This window comes from Mirounga leonina, unplaced genomic scaffold, assembly GCF_011800145.1.
Source record: "Mirounga leonina isolate KUSES-001 unplaced genomic scaffold, KU_Mleo_1.0 Mir_151, whole genome shotgun sequence".
Taxonomy (NCBI): domain Eukaryota; kingdom Metazoa; phylum Chordata; class Mammalia; order Carnivora; family Phocidae; genus Mirounga; species Mirounga leonina.
The window spans coordinates 29540996-29560994 of NW_023270377.1; the positions used below are offsets into that span (position 1 = coordinate 29540996).

The 19999-nt window shown below is 39.8% G+C and overlaps 1 protein-coding gene across 2 annotated transcripts in view; it reads right to left on the reverse strand.

Annotated features, from left to right (window-relative positions):
* PARD3B (par-3 family cell polarity regulator beta) overlaps positions 1-19999 on the reverse strand; it is a 995632-nt gene that overhangs the window by 93230 nt on the left and 882403 nt on the right. For both annotated transcript variants that reach the window (XM_035007317.1, XM_035007318.1), the window contains exon 21: positions 5054-5186. In XM_035007317.1, the coding sequence (XP_034863208.1) occupies positions 5054-5186 (133 nt within the window). The remainder of the gene's footprint in view (positions 1-5053; positions 5187-19999) is intronic.

Below are 19999 nucleotides of genomic sequence, written 5' to 3' on the forward strand. Positions count from 1 at the left end.
GTTCCTGGGATAGCTTAAAGATCCGGGACCAGCAGACAAAAATAAATCTTTCTCCTTTTACCAATAATGGCAGCAAATTTAAGATTGATAATAGGTCTGCTCTTTCTAATGATAAAGAGGAAAATACATGAAGAGAAAGGTCTTTTCTTTTTCTTTCCTTAAAACTCTAAGATGAAGAGAGTTTATATTGTTATTAAAACCAGAAGTTATAGTAGACAACTCTGAATCGTGCCCGACATCCATTTTCCCTTCCCCTGTTAATTAGCACCACTTTGATCTTCCTATGGGGACTACCTCTTCATCTAGACTCATTCATGGGTCTGATTCTACTTTCTGGTTCCAGGGTGACCTCGTGACCTAGTTCTGGCCAGTAAAATACTGCATCTTTCTGGCCAAGGGAGTTCAGAAGTGGGCATGTGACCCAGGCTGAGTCAAGAAGCCATTCAGCATTGCATCAAACATCAGTTCTAAGACTTCCTGGATGTACTGGGGCGTGAGACAATCTCCTTTTATAAAGGTGTTTGGTGGAGCTGCCACTAGTTGTCTCACCACCATATGAGGGAACTCCCTGAGAATGGTGCTAACAAAGAGAATAATGATGGAGCTGGATCCATCTTTGCCTGAAGTCAGATACACCTATGGATTTGAAAGTTATACAGGCCAACAAAATTTCCCTTTTTGCTTAGGGCAGTTTGAGTTAGATTTCTGTTCTTCTGTGACGTAAGAGCCATTGACTAATCTAGAAGTTTTCATCAGTGTCCTTTGTTTTTGTTTTTGTTTTTTGTTTTTTTTTCAGATGTCTTCAAGGTGCAGAGAGGGAAAATACAGACAACTCAGTTCTGGTGTTGGACCACTGACAGTAGAAGCTCATTTCTCTTATCCCTCATATTTAGAAAATAACCTTCTGATAGTTTTTACACTTGTGTGGCGATAAAGCATTCCATCTTAAATCCCTTTCCTAAGATGGTTAGCATGACCTCAGCATCTTGCTCTCTCTTTCCTCTGACTGCAGAATTCACCAGATGTGTCCTTCTTGTCTAGATAGCTGCCAACCATGTTTCTTCAAGTTGGCTCCTAGGCCATCTTCATAATAGGGTGAGCAAATCTTTCAGAGTGTTTTCATTTATTCACCCAACCATCACCTGAACCAATCCCCTTTGCCAGAAAGATACACTACCATGTATTCTATGACAGCAGGTAATTCCAGTACCTCCTTCCCATCTATGTGTCTATAAACCCCTTTCACAGATAAAAGTTCTAATTTAGCCAGAGAGTTAAAAAGAGGAGGAAGCGTATGGTATATGCCATGCAGCTCTTGAAAAAAGACAATAATAAAGGTACTGATATTTTTAGAAGACTCTGGAGCCATCCCATTTCTGCAATTACTTACAGGATCTTCATGCTGCCGTTAAATAAGCAGCTCATCTTTATCTGTTAATAAAAAATACCCCAGCCTGTTGCCAGAGGACTGTGATCGTCTTAACAAGTTTTTACAGAAAGTAACATACCGGGAGATAACAGGTATTATGTTTTCTTTTGGCAAATATTAACACTTCACAGCTAGCATATCTTGCTTACTTAATTGGGCCTATAAAAGCTCGCCAGGCCATTTCACTTCCCGCCATTGAAATTCTCTCAACTTGTTCTGTACAGCTTTTCAGAGCCTCCATGGGAAAACAGCTACAGAACAGGCTGCCTGAAAAGATTCTTAAGGTCTCATGTCCATATTTACAAACCTTGCAATCTGTGTGTGTTCATTTATTTTAACACACATGAAGTGAATAAATCAGAGGCTCCTTTGGGAAAAAGAAAACCACCGAATCTGCGAGAAAAGGAACCAAATCTGTCCACTGAGGCAAGTCCTAAATGATCACTATAGAGTCCCCCACAGTCCTGGCTGCACACCCTTGCCTCCAGTGGAATGAAATGCTATTGCTAAGCTCATTGAGAAGCTAAGACCTCTCTATACTACAGAATTTCTTACATATATTATTGTCCTTTTTTTTTCATTTTGTCTCAGATGTCTGTATTCCTGGCTAGACTGTGAGTGCCTCCAAGGTAGCGATAATACTATATTCTTGGATTGACACCTGGCCTATGTTAAAATTAGATCAGAGCCATAGAGAAAAGACAGGGAGAAGCAAGTGCTGTGGGAGCAAGTGAGAACCCAAGAGAGCAGTGGGAAAAGCCTTCAGCTCCAAGCTGCCGGACAGAGAACTGCCTACAGGATAGCCTGGGAAAATCAGAAAGCCCGAGGCAAGCCAAAGAAAGAATTATTAGTCCCACTGACAATATATTTTAAAATATTCATAGATCTTAGTAATCCTTCCAGTGATTGCTTTACTAATTTTGGCTTTGGAGACTTCTGTGAGCCTACTTTTATTCTGTCTGGTCTCTTAAAAGTAGTTCTTAGGTAACTTATCTTCCTAATTTCCTTCTTGACAGTTTGGAAGTTTCCCAGTCTAGTGACTCCAGGGAATATTTGTAGGCCTCTACAGCTGAAGTACTAGGCCTGGGAAGTTCTGAGTCCTGAAAGTGGTTTTTGATGATGCTGACCCATGTAGTGATTTTGTTAGAGAAGTTGAACTACTTTGCTTATTACTGCAGTGATTGGAATCAATGTCCTATTTTTAGAATCGTGGGTCCGAAACTTTGATAACCACATGGAGAAGCACCTGGAAGCCCTCCCTTGGGCCCCACCCCTCTCTTTCATGGGCTGGTGATCCAATTTTAACAAGCACCCTCCGTGATGCCGAAGACCAGACTGATTAGGAACCACAGTCTCAATAAAAGCTGCCTTGTTAGTTCTGGCTGACTGGCAGGTATGAAATGTTAACTTTCTAAACTTGCTTTCCTAGGTCTATCCAAAAGTAGCAAGACAACAGTGTAATTTCTCAGGCCTGCGCTGGGCAAAAAATACTAGTGTTTTTCCTTGGCTTGCGGAGAGGTGGGGAAAGGATGCTGAGATTCTCATCCCTGGTTTGGAGTATCTCAGGCGATCACAAAGAGCACTAGTCGTTTATGACAGTGCATTTTGCAAGCATCCCTTTGGGAAGCCTTAGTCCCCGCTCATCTGGGAAACATAAAATCAGTCACTTTTGGCAATGCTTAATACACTTGAGCATGGGAAACACAAATTAAAACAGAGATACTTCTTTACTCACTAGATTGTCTGGTTCCACATTTGCTTGGAATAAAGATAGAATCTTTAAGATAGAGAGGACCTGAGTATATGGGTTATCTATTTCAGGTTTGGTGAGGGTCAGGGAAAACTTTCAGTCTCATGAAGGTTAAGCATTTTCAGCCTTTCCCCTTGATTTAAGGAGATCACATAAAATAAAGTCAAAACAACCAGGACTGCTTAATCTAAAATTACTTGTCTTATTTTGCTCATAGGAGTTCATGGTGATGTTGAGATGGAGAACTTTTCAATGCCCTGCACATGGTGGTCTGTTTTGGTTATGGTGTAAACAGCTTCCCTTTATTTGATTGCTTGTTTGTTTGGTAGAGGGAGCAGAGCCTTATGTATACAGTCTCTCATCAAAGTTAATATGTTGATCTCAATTAAGTTTAAAATGAAGTGAATTGTTATCTAAACTGTTATTCTGTGGAAATCTTTCTCTTCCGTTACTGAGAGTCTAAGCGACCAGCTTCCCCATCACTATAAATGCCATTCTGTTTAATCCTAACATCTGTAATAAAACCAACAAAAAGCTATTTGTTCTGATCTGCAGTTACAAAATGCCTATCTCTGGAAGAGGCCAGAGCCATTTGGCTGGAGACCGCCAATCCTTACTTTGCATTTCTGATTAAATTCTATCGTGCCAGGAAGAATCTACCGAGCCGAGGAATTTCAGGGGCTCTGCACGCCCATGGTAGGTACTGCAGCTGGCTTTCAAACACTAGCATACAAGTGCGAGGTGCCACATCTGCATGCCACAGCACCGAAGTGAGAAACAGAAGGCATCCACTTGGTTGCTGGACTCTACTTTCCCAACCCTGACTTCATGAGCATGAACATGAGTGCGAAAATCAGGAAAGGAAACTCTCCTTTAATAGATTTGTCCTTCACAAGAGCTGGTGTCTTTAGTGGCCACCAGGGATAAGAGAGTTCCTTAGGTGGTTCTCAAAGCAGCACTAAAAACGATAGTAGGAGGCGGTAACCATCAAAGATGGTGAGTGAGAGCTGCCCTCACTGCAAGGACATCATTATTACCATGGACAGCTCTGCTCCAATAATGTGAGTAACGAGAGCCAAGATTTACTGAACACCAACTCAGTGGCAGGCACCTACTCTAAGTATGTGATGTATTTTAATGCAACTCTGAGTACTCTCCTCTGGTATTTTTGTGGATGCTCAAAAGTTAAGTGTATTTTGTTGGTACAGCCATGCCTACTTGAAAAAGACAAGAGAATGAATCATGCCATCCTGGAAAAACCCACAGAATCTCTTTAGAGGTCACAGTATTCTTTTCTGCTCGCAAATGTTGAAGGATTTGGCAAAGAGGACCCTCTAATACAAAAACTGTTCTTATCCCAAAATAAACTTCTCTTAGCGTACTGGTAAGATCGGCAAAATAGGAATTATTCAGGTGCGGTATACACACAACTGATGTCTCTGAAGATGACCATTCTGAAATTTACTTCTAATATCCTTTCCCAAAGGAAACCCATGGCTTGTGTTGCATGGTCTGTTAATGCTTGCCCAGATTCTGAAACCCAAGCAATGGGAGGCAAGGATTAAGGCTCAGTAGATTCTGTGTCCTCTTTAAAATATCGACCATCTGCTCCACCCTAACACGTTGGTATACAAGTCCAACAGAGAGTAAATATGAAAGCAATTAAAATAAACTACTGTGCATTAGTGTGGTTTGATTTATGTAAACAACTTCTGTGGAACAAGATGGCTGTGGTTTGGGTAACATTCATATCCATGAAACTCAAGTAACCTAAATAGAACTTGGTATGTCTAGAACATTCTTAGCCATGTTCTTCTGCTAGAAACTATCTCAGTCGAGATGAATTCAATGATTAGAATGAGGCCCAAGCTTACCCAGTGAAGGTCATAATCTAGCCTCGCTCTTCCCTCATCATCCTCATACAAGGTGAATCCTTCCCTCCGGGCCTGATAATACTCCTTCCGCAACTTCTGGATGCGGTCCGTGCTCCCACTTGCAGGCCGGCCACTGCAGGACATAATCAAACAAACACAGTCACACAGTGTACATCATCCTGGAAAGTCACTTTTTGATCTTATTAAAGGAGCTGACATCTAAATGTGGAAGATTCAATAATGTAATTCAAATATGCTAGGAAAACCGTAAAATCAGTAATAAAAGTGAACAAAAAATGGTCTTTATGTAAATACATTTAGCTCTAAGGGCCAAAACATCTGACTTGGGATTAATAAATGCCTTTTGAGTGAAAAGGAAAGATAAGGTCCTGACTTTTAGAGCAATTAAAAGAGCCATCCCTTTTTTCTTACAATCATCTCCATAGAGTTTGTTTAAATTTTAATGCAGTTATTTCATTTTCTCCAATAAGAAGTTGCCAATTTGAGACCAGTTGTTTGACCTGAAGAGGGGACGTGGCACCGAGTTGGCGTGTGCCATTCTTCATGTCAGTGACACTGATGGATTTCTGGAGTGGGGGGTCGCATACATGTCAGCATTCAGGCCCACAGGGTATGGGGAAAGCGAAGAAGGCAGAAGCCACATCAAGAAGTAAAAATAAAAGTTAAAAACAAACAAACAAAAAAAACGGGTGATAGTAGGATGTGCCATCTTTGTTACTTGTCCAAGATTCTCCTCTCTCTACTTTAGTCACTTCTTTCTCTCAGGAATTACAGTTTCTCCAGTGACTCATCTGTGCAACCCCAAACTGGTCAGCCAGTGGCTCCATTTTAGCTTGGATTTGTCACGAACATTTCAACAGAACCGACATTATGGGATACAATTCAGGGCCAGGAAATAAGAGGAGAATGCTAGGCACATTTCAATAACCATTCAACTTCTTTGGTTCATCTGAGACATAACTGAGTGTCCTATTGTGCCAGATCTTATGTTAAGATTTAGGAAAGTGAAGACAAACAGTTCATAGTCCTTGTCTGGAAAAAGCACATGGTCTGGGAGGGAGGGGACCGAAAGGCATATAGAAGGCTACAATCCAGGTGCTACAACAGCAGTCTAATAAGGGACCATGGGGACAAAGACCGCTTAAACTGACAGGGGGAGAGCAGGGCCATGAAATAAGATTATGGAAAGCTCCATGGAGGAGGTGACACATTAGCTGAGTCTTGAAAGATATATAGGTGTTCAACAGCTGGACAAGTGAGATGAGGAAATTTCAGGTAGAGAGAAGGACAATACAAAGGACAGCAATGAGAAAGCATCTCGCTTTGGGGGAACCAATGCAAATAAGTCCATGTGGGCAAGCAGTGATCCTCAACTTCTTCTGTCCTGGCTCACACACATCTCAGGCAACACATGTTCCCTTCCCTTTCTCATTTAGGGAGCAAGTTAGAATGCAAATAGTGCTGGTGATTTTAGGGATATTTTGAATTTACTCTAATCAATGACAGAAGTATATCACCTGCAAATTTGGGTACTTGAATTCAACTCATAGCAACGGGTTAATCATACGGACACTTGTGTTTGATGGGTAGGCAAGGACCACTGCTCCGGTAGATAGGGTAGAGGGGAGGGGACAGTGAAGAGGGACAGGCGAGGCTGAGAAGGGGAGAAAAGGACCCCTTGTGAAGAGCTGTGCATGCCAAAAGGTCCCCCCGTATTAGAGTGGAGTTTTAGTTTAAATGAGACTTCACATTAAAGGAGATATCTGAAAGCGGCAGAAAGAAGTCATCTACCTTTTGGTGTAAATTTTTGAAATTAGACTTGTAAACTCTAAAATGAAAATGGTGAGTGAACATCTTTTGGAGGAAAAGCATTCTTCCCCAACTAGATTGTAAGTTAACTGGTGATGTCTTACAACATCGCTACAAAGTTAGCACAGGGTTCTGGGCTTCCTACACATTCTACAGACACTAAGCAGCCAATGCCTTTTATTAACAAAAGACGAACCCTTGGGGATCACGTATCTTTATTTTCCTCCAATATGACTTAAAAACTCTCAAGACAGTTCTATTTTTTTACTAGGCTTTTCTTAACGTAAAAGTTTTTCAAGCAAAAAAGCAGAATCAGACCTATAAATACAAAGAACATTCCGGTGGTTGCCAGAGGAGAGGGAGTTGAGAGAGGGGCAAAATGGTGAAGGGGACTGGGAGGTAGAGGCTTCCAGTTATGGAATGAAGAAGTCACGGGGATGAAAGGCACAGCATAAGGAACATAGTCGACGGTACTGGAATAGCATTGCATGGTAACAGATGGGAGCCACATTTGTGGGCGAGCACGGCACAACATAGAGTTGTTGAATCACTATGTTGTACCCCTGAAACTAAGGTAACATCTCTACTCAAATAAAAAAAAAAAAAGTTTTTGAGCATTTGAAAAAGACAACAATAAGAAAAATAATGGAAGGTCTGATACGCTTTTCTGAACCACGGGATGGCAAGCGGGGCAGCCCAGCTCTCTGCGGACCAGCTTCCCTTCCTCTTGAGTACCGTGAGCTGCCTGTGGTGCCTGTATGTAGTGCACAGGCTTCCACTGATGACGCGAATGTGTGAGCCAGGCTCAAGCTCACCAGATGAGTTCAATCAACACTGTGCAAACATTGCATACATAATCTATTAGTTTACCCAAAGAAACTGAAGCACTGAATTCAAGCGGAATGAAGTCATCACTAATAAAGGAAAAAAAAAAAAAAAACCGATAAGGCACTATTTTAAAACTCTCCACAATTTTCCTACATTTGTGGTGAAAAAAAAAATCATACTCAGACTATAAACTATTCTTCCATATGCCTACAAATACATACATTTAAAAATATGGGTTTGATCAGATTTTAGTTCTCAAATAGAGGGAATGGGGCAAGAATACAAAATCAGCTGTTTAGGATTCAGAAAATCCCCTATGGCTGAAAGGAACATGACTATTTACTCCCCAGAAAAGAAATCTGGCCTCAGAGAAAAAAAAACAGGAAAAAAGTCTAGAAAGTCATGGACCATCTAAGTGCAAAACATGCTGTATCTTCTCCCTTGTGTGAATATTTTAAAGAAGATGTGGGACATGGTGCAAACCTTTCATAAGGACCCAGGACTGCATCTCACTCTTATTTCTTTTTTTTTCTCTCCAGCCCTCATCCTGCCCTTAGTAACTATATCAGATTTTCCCCTTAATTATATTAAGTGTTTAATAATGAGCGAATTCTGATTTCATTTTTCAGCTCTTCTCTGCAGATAATACTCACACACTTACCAGGGAGTCAATAAAAATGATATGCACAGCTATTGTGACCGAAGCAGTTAACTGATCCCATTTTGTGTTGAAGACGTAGAAATTTGAAGAGGAACATAAAAACACCTTTGTCATAACAACAGCAATAATTATAATAGCTCTTATTTATGGACCACTTATAATACAAACATATTGATACAGGCTGTTACTCCCTCCACTTCCTGCCTAGAGCAGACCTAAGTAATCAAGTACAGCATTCTTTCCTGATGAACCTAGACATGGCCTTAGAATCCTTCTCAACCCAGAACTTCAGAAAGCCACTACCAATCTGCCAAAAGATTCCTTAGAAGCTTCAGAAATTTCATCAGATTATGATGTCACTCAAATAGCCTTGCAACCATATAAAATCAGTCAAAGTATCAATAATCCTAACTTTAAGTTCCTACTTTGAAAATCAGGCTTTCTGTATTATTTGTTCACTGGATGAAGTAAAGGTTGGCCATTCTTACAAAAATTCCTATTCCACCTGTATTCATATGTAGATGGTTAGCGCCCCTCCTACTCTTTCAATGTGCTGAAATTTTATGTAAAATTAATTCAAAAAGTATAAAAAAACAGATTTATATTGTAGTGACTTCTTGTAAATGATACTGCTTATGCCTTTAAAGGTAGATGTATAGTTAAACAGGCTCTTCTTACTACATTTCCGAGCTGGACAGAGTTTAAAGGAGTTCAGAAACCATGTCCTTTTCGTCATAGTAATATATTCCCATATGCAGTAAACCTATAGTAATACATTTCCATATGCAATAAACATTGCAGTAAGGCATTATCTGCTACTTTGAGATCTAACCTTATTCTTCCTATTCTTTATATTCTTCTAGTTTACAGTGACCGCAATTGAAGTATATTTTATTTATTTATTTTTAAAGATTTGATTAATTTGAGAGAGAGAAGGAGTGATGGGGAGGGGGAGAGAGAGAGAGAAGCGGACTCCCCACTGAGCAGAGAGTCTAATGTGGGGCTCGATCCCAAGATCCCAAGATCATGACCTGAGCTGAAGGCAAACACTTAACTGACTGAGCCACCCAAGGGTGCCTCAATTGAAGTACATTTTAAAATGAGTGTTTGTTTGTGTATGCCACGGTCTCCTTCCATTATTGCTGCAGGCTGGAGAAAAGAAACTAACATGTATTAAGCTCCCATGATGCCCTAAGTTAGTATTTATGCTTTACATAGTTCATCTCATTTAATCCTCAATCAAATTTGTGAAGCTAACACAGTTAGTGACATTTCGCAGATGCCGGCACTGAGGCTCAAAGAAATTAAGTAGCACAGTTGGTGAATGGTGGACCAGGGGTTGTGTGACTTCAGGACCAGTGTGATTTCTACCATATCACGTTGCCTTGCAAGAAAGGCATTAAAATGCAGCAGGCATTTTGTAGCAGAAGTTCACAGGCATTTCAAGGCAGAGGGAATTTAGCAGAACACATTTATAGCCATGCCGTTTGATATTCTTTTATTTGCACAGAACTTTGCAATAAAAATAGAAATCGAAGTAGCTAAAGTAATAGAAATACATGCAATGAAGTCTGTATTCATTAAAGAATGATGTTGGAACAACTGCAGACTGAGATTTCTGGGTAATTAATATTACCTCTCTAACAGGCTTATGTGGGAAAGTGGTATAAAAATGAATGGGGCGCAAAAGAGAATCAACATAAGACAGACATCCCACATGAAAGTGAAACTCTGGAGCAAGACCAGGACTGAGAGGCATCCAGGGCTGCTCCTGGTAAAATTCACCACTGGCTGCATGAGAGGGAGTTGATCACTGGCAATGAACCATTGCTGGACTTGCGAATTAATCTGCAATGACTTTGTGTGTATGCTTAAGCAGGCACGCATGTAAATACATGCACCCTATGAGTAAATTGTATATAACTAATTCCAAAAAGCTGTGTCATTTTCAGATAGCCTCAAGACATATGGTTCTCCATTTTAAAGAAGACGTGTTTGACTACAGTAAGCACAGCCCTCATTTGTAGGTACCATCCTGGGGTCCAGAATTGGTGATGTGGTTAAGAAAACAGTCTTCATAGAATGGAACCTTAACAGGAATGTTCCTACCTCGATGTGATAATCCTTACAAACTCACTGAATAAAATGATTTAAATTAGATGAATGCATGTGAACAATAATCAGTACACTAGGGAGTGTTTTTGAGTTTGGGGTTTGATAGAGTCTTTAATTATGTATGAAGTTACTGTGAAAGTGTTATTTTGATGCTTACCATAAAAAAATTTTAATTACGTAGATATGGTGTTAATCTTTCTATACTTGCAATAAGGTGGAATTTTAAAAGTTTTCTTAAAAAGTATTAGTTTCCCCAAAAATACGGTGCAAAGGGAAACACCTTTATACCCTTTTAAGAATGCCAAGATGCTATTCTTTTCCCATTCCCCCTCACCCCACCCCCCTTGGCAATGGGAAAGGTTGCTCATTTTGTCTTTTTGCATTTCAGGACCGAAAAATCATCACAGTTTTCAACTTCAAATTTAGTAGTACCATAGTTTTGCTTTAGAAAACAGGGCATATGTATATTTTTTTCAAAGTATGAACACAGTCCCCAAAGTACCTGAGATTCTGTGGCATTCACACTCTTGATGATATAAATATAATAAAACCTGACTATCTATATGCAATATCATTTTACTTTAAATCCCAAACTAGGTTCTAGAAAAGAATACTCCCTTGAATTCAGATAGTCATGGACACAACTGTTACTTATTTTTTGTTGGTGATAAAGATTTCTGTCAAATGAAACATTTGGGAGATTCTTATAAATGCACTCAGGATCATTAAATCAAAAGCATTTTGAAGATTTGTGGAAACTATAGCCCAACAGCACTTGTACTAATACTCTACAGATTTAATATTCTACAATGAACATACACTTATATAGTGTGCCCATATATACTAAAGGAGATTTAATAATAAACAGTGGCTTTTAATGGGGCTTAATGCCATAGAATTCTTCAAGTGATATTTTAGTCCTGAATAGTTCTGAAAATTATCCAGTGTAAATATCCAGTGAAAATTATGATTAGGTAAATTTCCCTATCTTTCCCATGCTCCCAATTTCTTATAAAGGATACCTATTTTTTCAAAGGTACATTGACAAGTAAGGCTTTTTTCAGTTTAGTTCAGTGAAATTTGGGGACCCATATCTGACTACCCATAAACAACATTTGGGAATTCTTTCTAATTTCTTCCCAAATTCACCATCACTATGTCTGATGGTTCCCCCATTGCAATTATTTTTGCAAGAAAATTTCCCCAAATAACAAGAGTATGCCTTTTCTCATACAGACATTTAATTTCTATCAGATTTAAGTTATCTTGTTGATCAAACAATGACTCTAAATTAAGAACCGTTTGCTTACCACAACTGCCTAAAAATTCCTATGTTAAGAGTAACGAGTTTAGAGAAAGGGTAAATAATATTAACAGAAAATACAATTTTCACATCCAGAATCTCCTCTATTTTGAGGCCTACTTTTGTTAATTATCTCTGACATACTACTTAATAGGTAAAGAATCAATGCTTAGACATCTTAAGAGAATATTTAATGTCACATAGCAAACTGGTGGCAGAATTTGGAAAAAAGAATGTGCTTATGCTAATGCATAACTTTGAAAAGTATGTATCTGTCTACATTTCTAAGAGCTCAGAAAAAATTACTCCTTATGCCTGGATCCTGTGGAGAGGCTGAAACACTGGTCCAGAGAGGTTGATAAGCAAGTAAGGTCATAAAGACAATGATAAAACCACAGGCAATGATGTATTAGCTCAGCCTGTAATCCTGAATGTGGTCCTTGCCCCAGCCATCCCGAGGCTGCCTGTGGCATTTTGACCCAGATGCCACAATCTGACAATGTGACTTGGCCTACCTGGGCTCCTGATTTTGCCATGGCAACCTGAGTCTGACCTTTTGTCTTTCTCAACATGTTTTCTGCTTTTAGCATCTGTTCCCTTTAAGATCCTCGTCTTGGTATTTCCATCCCTTGGTTGGTGGAACTGACCTTCCGACTCCTATAGCTTGAAGATTTGTCCTGGAAATCTTAACCCTGGACTGGACCTTGACCCCAATGAATCAAACCTTAGTGGAAATAAAGGCCCCCTTCCCTTGGCACTTTTGATTGCATAATGGTAGGCATTTCCGCTCACACCGCGAACCACATCTACCATTTACTGTTGAAAGTAATATCACTGATGCATGAAGGACAACTTTCTCCCCTGTGATTGATTGTTGTGACTGAGAATCTCACCAGATCAATGTCATCTCCTTTTCTGATAAAAGGCATTGCTCTACCTTTGCTCTTTATCACTTGAGACAACGCGAGGCCCCTCTCTAATCAGAACATTCTGCTTCTCTATCTCCCATTTCCAGCAAAAGTGGAAATTTCGTTGGAGTGACACTGTTATCCACAATTCAACAACACACAAGTTATTATTCACAGCTTCAACTCGTCATCAGAAGCCCGTAACACATAATTGCATTATTCTGATACAGTACAATGACCTTCTGGCTGTGTTCAAATTTCAGAAGCCAGTTGTGCCACTAATCACAAAATACCCATTTGAGTTATTCATATTTTGAATAGCATTCTAATATATTTCCAATGCAGTGCAGTGTTTTTGAGCCTTAAGTGGTTTACACAAATACTGGACACACTCAAAGTTATGTATAAGCATGTGATACACAAAGCCTTGAAATATTTTGCCAATTTTATTAACAACACAAAGTATGTGGGGGTCACAGAAGGAATTTATCAAGTGTTTCATATGGCAATTTTTGTTTCTTAAGAAAGATTTTAAAATGTGGTTGAAAAGTTCATGCTGGAGGGCTGAAAAAGTAGCCCTTCATTTCTACTCTACATCTTTGCAAAACAAGCATGCATAGATGCGAAGAAAAATACATTTGGACCAATTTGGAACTGTGAATCCATTATGTCTTCTGTTAAAGATGATAAATAAACCGTGCTCTGTACTATAATTCAAGTAGTTACAGCTGTTCTTACATGGCTGAGGTATAGGGACATTGTACCATTTAACTGTATTTAACTGATGCACCAAATCTTTAAGTTTAGACAAAAATGAGGGCCTGGGGCAAACAGCAATTTACATAGTGATAGTGTTTCCATTGGCCCTTCCATATAATGAACATGTGGTGGGGAACATGAACTGAATTGGTTTCCCTAAGTTGGTGTCAGTTCCCAAGTGTCTCTCATTGTCTGCTTCACATTGTGCTGAAGAGGATTCCAGTATTTTTTTTTTTTTTTAATTTGACACAGAGAGAGAGAGACAGCGAGAGAGGAAACACAAGCAGGGGGAGTAGGAGAGGGAGAAGCAGGCCTCCCGCCGAGCAGGGAGCCCGATGTGGGGCTCTATCCCAGGACCCTAAGATCATGACCCGAGCCGAAGGCAGACGCCCAACCAACTGAGCCACCCAGGTGCCCCGAGGATTCCAGTATTTTAAGATATGCATGACTTATACAACCTGGCCCCTTGTATGTGAACCAAACACTTCAGCTGGTGTTCAACCAATGGAATAGCTATCTGATGCAGTGCTAAAAAAAACTGTGTTGGATGGGTACAGTGAAAGATTATAGGTAGGGTCCAATAGAGCACTCTTCAAAAGTGTTTTTCAAGGTTAATTCTGACTATATACAACTTTCATCTCCTTTAATGGCTCTAGAAACTAACCTTGAGACATGATTCCATGTTAAACATTACAAGTTTTCTTGAACAGCTTTATGGTCCAAAAAAAAATTAGCAAAACATTGATAAAAAGGTAAATGGAAGAAACCTATAAAACTTGTATTATTTTGACTCTTATTCACATTCTTGAGTTGGATGAAAATGACTTAAATAGAAATAAACTTTTGTTGCTTATACAGTACTTGAGCAAATTAATGATGCACACGCACACACACACACCCCTTCCCAAAGAAATTCTCTCCAATAATTGCAGGACTGGCAAGATAAAATTATTACATTCTAGGCTTAAATCAAACACAGCCTGAGTTTTAGGAATACATATCTGACATTTAGATGTGGATTAAACTTTCAGGGTCAATTCTGGGAAAAATCAGCCTTTGTGGGCTGCAGGCCATAAAACCTTGGGACTTCCATAGGCCCCTGTGAAATTCGTTCCTCCTCAGAGGAAACAACATAGAAGGTCTGTCTTCTCCCAGGGGATCATGGAATGCCATCAAAGGCCACTGATTCCTGACAGCTGGACATCTTGACCTTTCCTTTCAGACAATAAGGAAATAAAGCCTAATTGACTACAGAATTTTAGAGATTCTAAATGATTTAGTGCATGGATGGTAGTTGTTTTGTTTTTGTGTTTTGGGTTTTTTTAGAGGATAATATCAGTCAGGAAAGGCTATTGTATGCTGTGGTAACCAAATGTCAGTAGATTAAAACAGTAATTACTTACTCACATTACAAGACTTTTTTTTCCCCTTCCAAGAGAAGGGGTTGAGAAAATAATTAAGGTGACAAAGAGAAAAAAATATTTTTAAAAAACCCGTTTTTCAAATGAAAGCAGCTGAAGATTATGATTAGGAGCTCATACTAAATGTCAGGAGACAAAACCTTCTAAATGTATGCGATACGTAATCTAGTCCTTCCCTTCATACGCAGTAAAGGCATATAGAATAAGTTGTCCAAACAGCCACCATGAACGCATGGGTCACACACGGATGTGACTGTGGGGCAGATCCTAATTATCACATATATGGTGCTAACTCATAAGAGCTCATAAACACAGAATTCGATATGCAGTATTCTGATATGATTAGCATAAAAGCAATTAAGTCCAAGAACTTATTGAGAACATGTTTTGATATTACCTTAATTCCTTTCGTTCCTTTTACACCTATAAGCATGAATGCTGAGCTCTTCCGCAGTTTTAAATAGGGTTATAATAATTACCCAATCCAAATAGCTTCTCAGTTTCAAAGAGCCACATGAAAAGTTAACATATACTTAGGTCCCAGAGGGTGTCAGATCCAAGAATATCCCACAGCTCTCATTTACCTGGGTGTAAAGTGAGCTCTCGTGACCCTCTAACCTCATGTTGACCTCCTGACATGAGGGATTTATGGGATAGAGACAATGTATATTGTTATCTCCTATGGACTGTTCCAGTTGTTTTTAAAAGATGTTCAGATTCTTCCAAATCTTTTTTAGGAGCATGGTGATTTTCTTTTCAGCATGGAATAGAAAGTAATAAATTGGTACCAAACTTAGATCAACTACTTTTATAAAAGTTTTCCAATAATCCTCTGAATGTTTTCAGATGTGTACATTTATTTCAACTTATATTTATTTATCTTAAATATTGCCGTGTCCCTGGCCCTGGTGATGTAATGGTGATTAAGACCCAGACCCGACCCTCAGGGATTTCATAGTCTTGTTGGGGGAGATGGAGATATAAGTAAATAATTACAGTGCAATGTGGCAATTATTCTGAGGAATTATCATGAAGGCTAATGAAGTCCTGCAGTAGCTCAGAGGAGAGGTGATTAGCTCTGCTTGTGGAGGCCAGGAAAGGCCTGAAGGAGAAAAAGAGAGCAAGGATAAGGAGTGGGGGACTGGGTATGCCAGTGGAAGGCAACTCGGGTCCCAAGGGATGGCAACACGAAAGGGCACATGGTCAGGTACAGCAGAAGTGTAGAAGGTGGGGGGAGAAATTCTGGGAAACGGAGCTGGTAGGACTTGAACAGCTCCACCTGCCAATCTTTCCAGAAGGGACAATGATGGGGAATCACTGGAGGATTTCAAATAGGGTAGGAGTCACCATCAGAGTTATTCTCTCTATCAGGATAACCCTGGGAGAATCTTACTGTCTCTGACCCCACATCTCATCACTGTGAAAGGAACCAGCTGACCTCGGTGGGTATTTCTTTCACTTATATTCTATCACTTCTTGGGTGTGTATAGAGTTGAAGCTACATGGTTGACCAAACCATTGGCAAAAGTCATCTTCTATGTCTATTTCCCCGATTGTTGGGTACTGTGCCTGGAGGGCCACTTTTTTCAAGGCAATGGGACTTTGTGCCTTTCTTCCAACTTGAAAACCGAACATTCCCAAACCAGAGAGCTCTTGTTTAACCAGGAACATTAGCCGGTGATGAAGCATGACGCATTGTTAATATAGTGATAAATTTCCCATTAGGAACAGGGCACTGGCTGCCAAATCAGAGGGCAAAAAGTTAAAAAAACAAAACAAAGCCAATGAAACCAACCCATTATGGGTTGACAAAGACTTTTATTTTCACTGGCACTTTAAGGGAAAGTAGTCACAGAATCTTAATTAATAAATAGCTATTGCTCCATTCAGGCGAGGTAATGGTAGTGCCTGGTCTGCCATGGAGCAATCTGTAGCTGTCTTCTTGATCTGAAAAGTGAATGAGTCGTCGACTATCAAAGAAGAGGGGAAATTAGGCACTATGCTGCTGACAATTGAACTCTATAAATAACCCACAGTGAAAATGAATAAAAAACATGCCTTCCCCCAGCTTTCAGTAGCCTCTTGACAGTGTGACAGTTGCTAGTTTTTTCAATAAACATGATGTCAATTACGCCTTTTATCCATCATGGCAAAGTCACGTGTGGGGAATAATCAAGTATCTTCCCCCCACCCCGGCACTTCATATAATAATGCTTTCCTGTTTTATTCATAACATACTGAGGCAAAGCACCTGTCTGATCTGTAACCTATATGTTGTATTCACTCTATTCCTTCTTACGTCTTCCCTAGTTCCAAAAGCTTTACTGGCAACAGTATTTTAGTCAGCTCTCAGTTATCTGCAGAAATAGGTTTGGAAGGACATGAAAAATAGGCACTACAGATGACTTTGAAAATTCTCATTTAAACCAACAACTTTAGTTTCTTTCCCAGTGAATGTTTTCCCAGAGCTGTAAACAATCCCCCAATTAATTGACTTAAGTTGCACATTCGGTTCCATGCCCAGCCCCTCATTTGGTTAAGGTACTAATGAGCAGAAAGAAGGCCAAAAGGCAGGCAGGACTTAGAAAAACAGAAGCGCTACAAAGACTCAAATGGGGGAAAACAGAATTTGGATGGTTGAGACTTAACGACCCAGGAAACATTCCCCCAAAGGATTTACTGTGTTCTTAGAGAAATGTAACTTTTCAGATTAAAAAGTAACAGGTATTGGTTTTCCAAGTGAATAAACTGAAAGCAAAATGCTATGTGGGGCACAGTTAGAGAGTTAATGAGTATTCACATATCCAGCTAAAAGATGCTTGTGGGTGACTGTATGTTTTTCTTGAATTATGCTATTTGTCATGAACTTTATTACTATTCATTCCACTAACAACAATTTTTTTTCTCCCTCTTTGCAGATGTATTGAGTATAGTCATTCAGATGTCATCAATTCATCATTTGTTAAAGGAAGAAATGGAAGGGAAGCTGAAGAACTTGTTGAATGGCATTGCATTATTTTGCGCATTCTACATTAAGATGAAAGAAGGAGGTATCACGTTTTCTTTGAGATAGTTCCTACTCAACAACAAAATCATCTTTTATCCAAGTGTAAACAAGCCCACTAGCTAGAAGCTTTTTTTTTCCTCCCAAGTTCTACATAAAATATAAGCCAGAAGGCTTAAATTGAATCACTATATTATTTCTTTATTACTTACCTTGACTTTTTTTTAACTGAATGTTCCTGTATATCTAAGAGAGCTTCTAAATTTATAAACTACAAAAAGAAGGGGAATTATCTCCTCTTCTTCAAAGAAGCGTTTTAATACTATATCCAAAATATCGGGGGAATTGGAGGGAGAAAAAGGAGAGTGGGGAGGGGGAGGGGGCAAAGAAAAGAGCTAATGGTCAAAATGCATCCTTATAATAAAATGAGCTTCTTAATGGATGCTCACTACAGGAATAACATTAATTCAGTATTAGGACTTTCACTGGAAAAATATGAATGTAATTTATCTTTTTAACTGTCAGCTGCATTTCTAAAGCTCCGAAGTCTGTAGCTTCCAGGGGCCTTTTGTCTTTCTGCCATGGCAGGAATATCTTGGACAGCTGTAAGAGCTTTCTAAGCCATCTTTCTCAAAATCCATTAGCTAATTCAAGGAACCTAATTAGAGCTGCCATTTTGATGGAGCATACTGAATGCTTAGTACAAACTAGTAACACCATCAATGTTTATTAGAAATCACAAAACCCAAAGTGCTCCATTCCCTATGAATATTAATGGGAATAGAGCAAACAAAATATTTATTAAAACATATGCTTAATACCATCACAGTTTACAGAGAGATATGGAGAGAGAGAGAGGCGCACGCTTGAATTTGAAGGCGTGTGCCCATGAACACACAATAAACCAAGATTTATATTTAAGCAGCATGTAATCATTATTTGTATGCCCCTCCCACTTATGTCCCTTGGTTTTGCACCCTGGAATTCAGCAGCTCACAGCTGGGAAGACAGATGTAAGTCCAGAGAAGTCTGAAGAAGGGGGTGGAGGGAACCTCTTTTTTTTTTAAACAGCTGCTGAGTGCCACAAATTCTTGTCAGTGGGGAAATAAGCCTTGCTTCTCTATAAAATCAGCAGCATGATGACATCAGTACTTTCTACCCTCATCTAAATGAGGGTATCACCAAGTCAATCCAGCTGGCTATGATCCCATGTACCCACCCTGGGAGAGTTTCTGCCAGGGCATGGCTCTGAATTAAGTGGTGCCTAAGGCTTGATGTAATCCTGCTGTTACACAGATCGGGCCCCCACTGCCCGTGTCAGCACAGGTATAGACATTCGCACTCCTGCAGGGACCCAGAAGACTCTATTCCGCATTCTCGTCTCTCAATAGCAACAAAAACCCTTACAAAGTGTTACTGTCCAGGAGCCCCTACTCGCCCCTCAAGCTGTTGCCTTCTGTCTCTCTCTTTCCCTCTTTTCACTAGACTTTTGAAAAGAATGGTCTGTGGTCTCCTTTTGTTATCTCCATCCTCTCCTTTGGGTTGATGACAATCTGGTGTGCACTTTCACCACTGCCGAAACTGCTCTCTGGAGGCTGCGCAAGACCCCAGCCTCCCTGCGGGACTGGACGTTGGGCAGCAAGTCTCTTGCAATTCTCTCTTTGTTTCCTTCTTACTTCTTCAATCTCGTCGGTTTCTTTCAATGTCCCTCTAAACACCAGCCTTCTCTAAGATTCTCTAACCCCTTCTTACCCAAATTTTCGCCCCTGGGGATACTGTTGACTCCTTGCGCTGTGATTCTTATATTCCTTCTCATGTTCACTCATTTACTGAGCCATCAATTCCACAGATGATCACTGGAATGCCTCACTTGGGACAAGTCCGCAACACAGCCTTCCTACATGAAGATATGCATCCCTAGCTGTGATACTTCAAGGGAACTCCAAAGACCATGCTCAGTCCTTGCTCCACATTTGCATCTGAAATGTACCAACATCTTAACACTCGACTGCTCCAGAAACAATCTCTTTACCTCTCCCCTAAAATCCACTTTCCCTCCTATCGTCCTGGCTTTTTAGTTCCTTCTTCATGCTCATCAGGCTTGAAACAGTGATTAG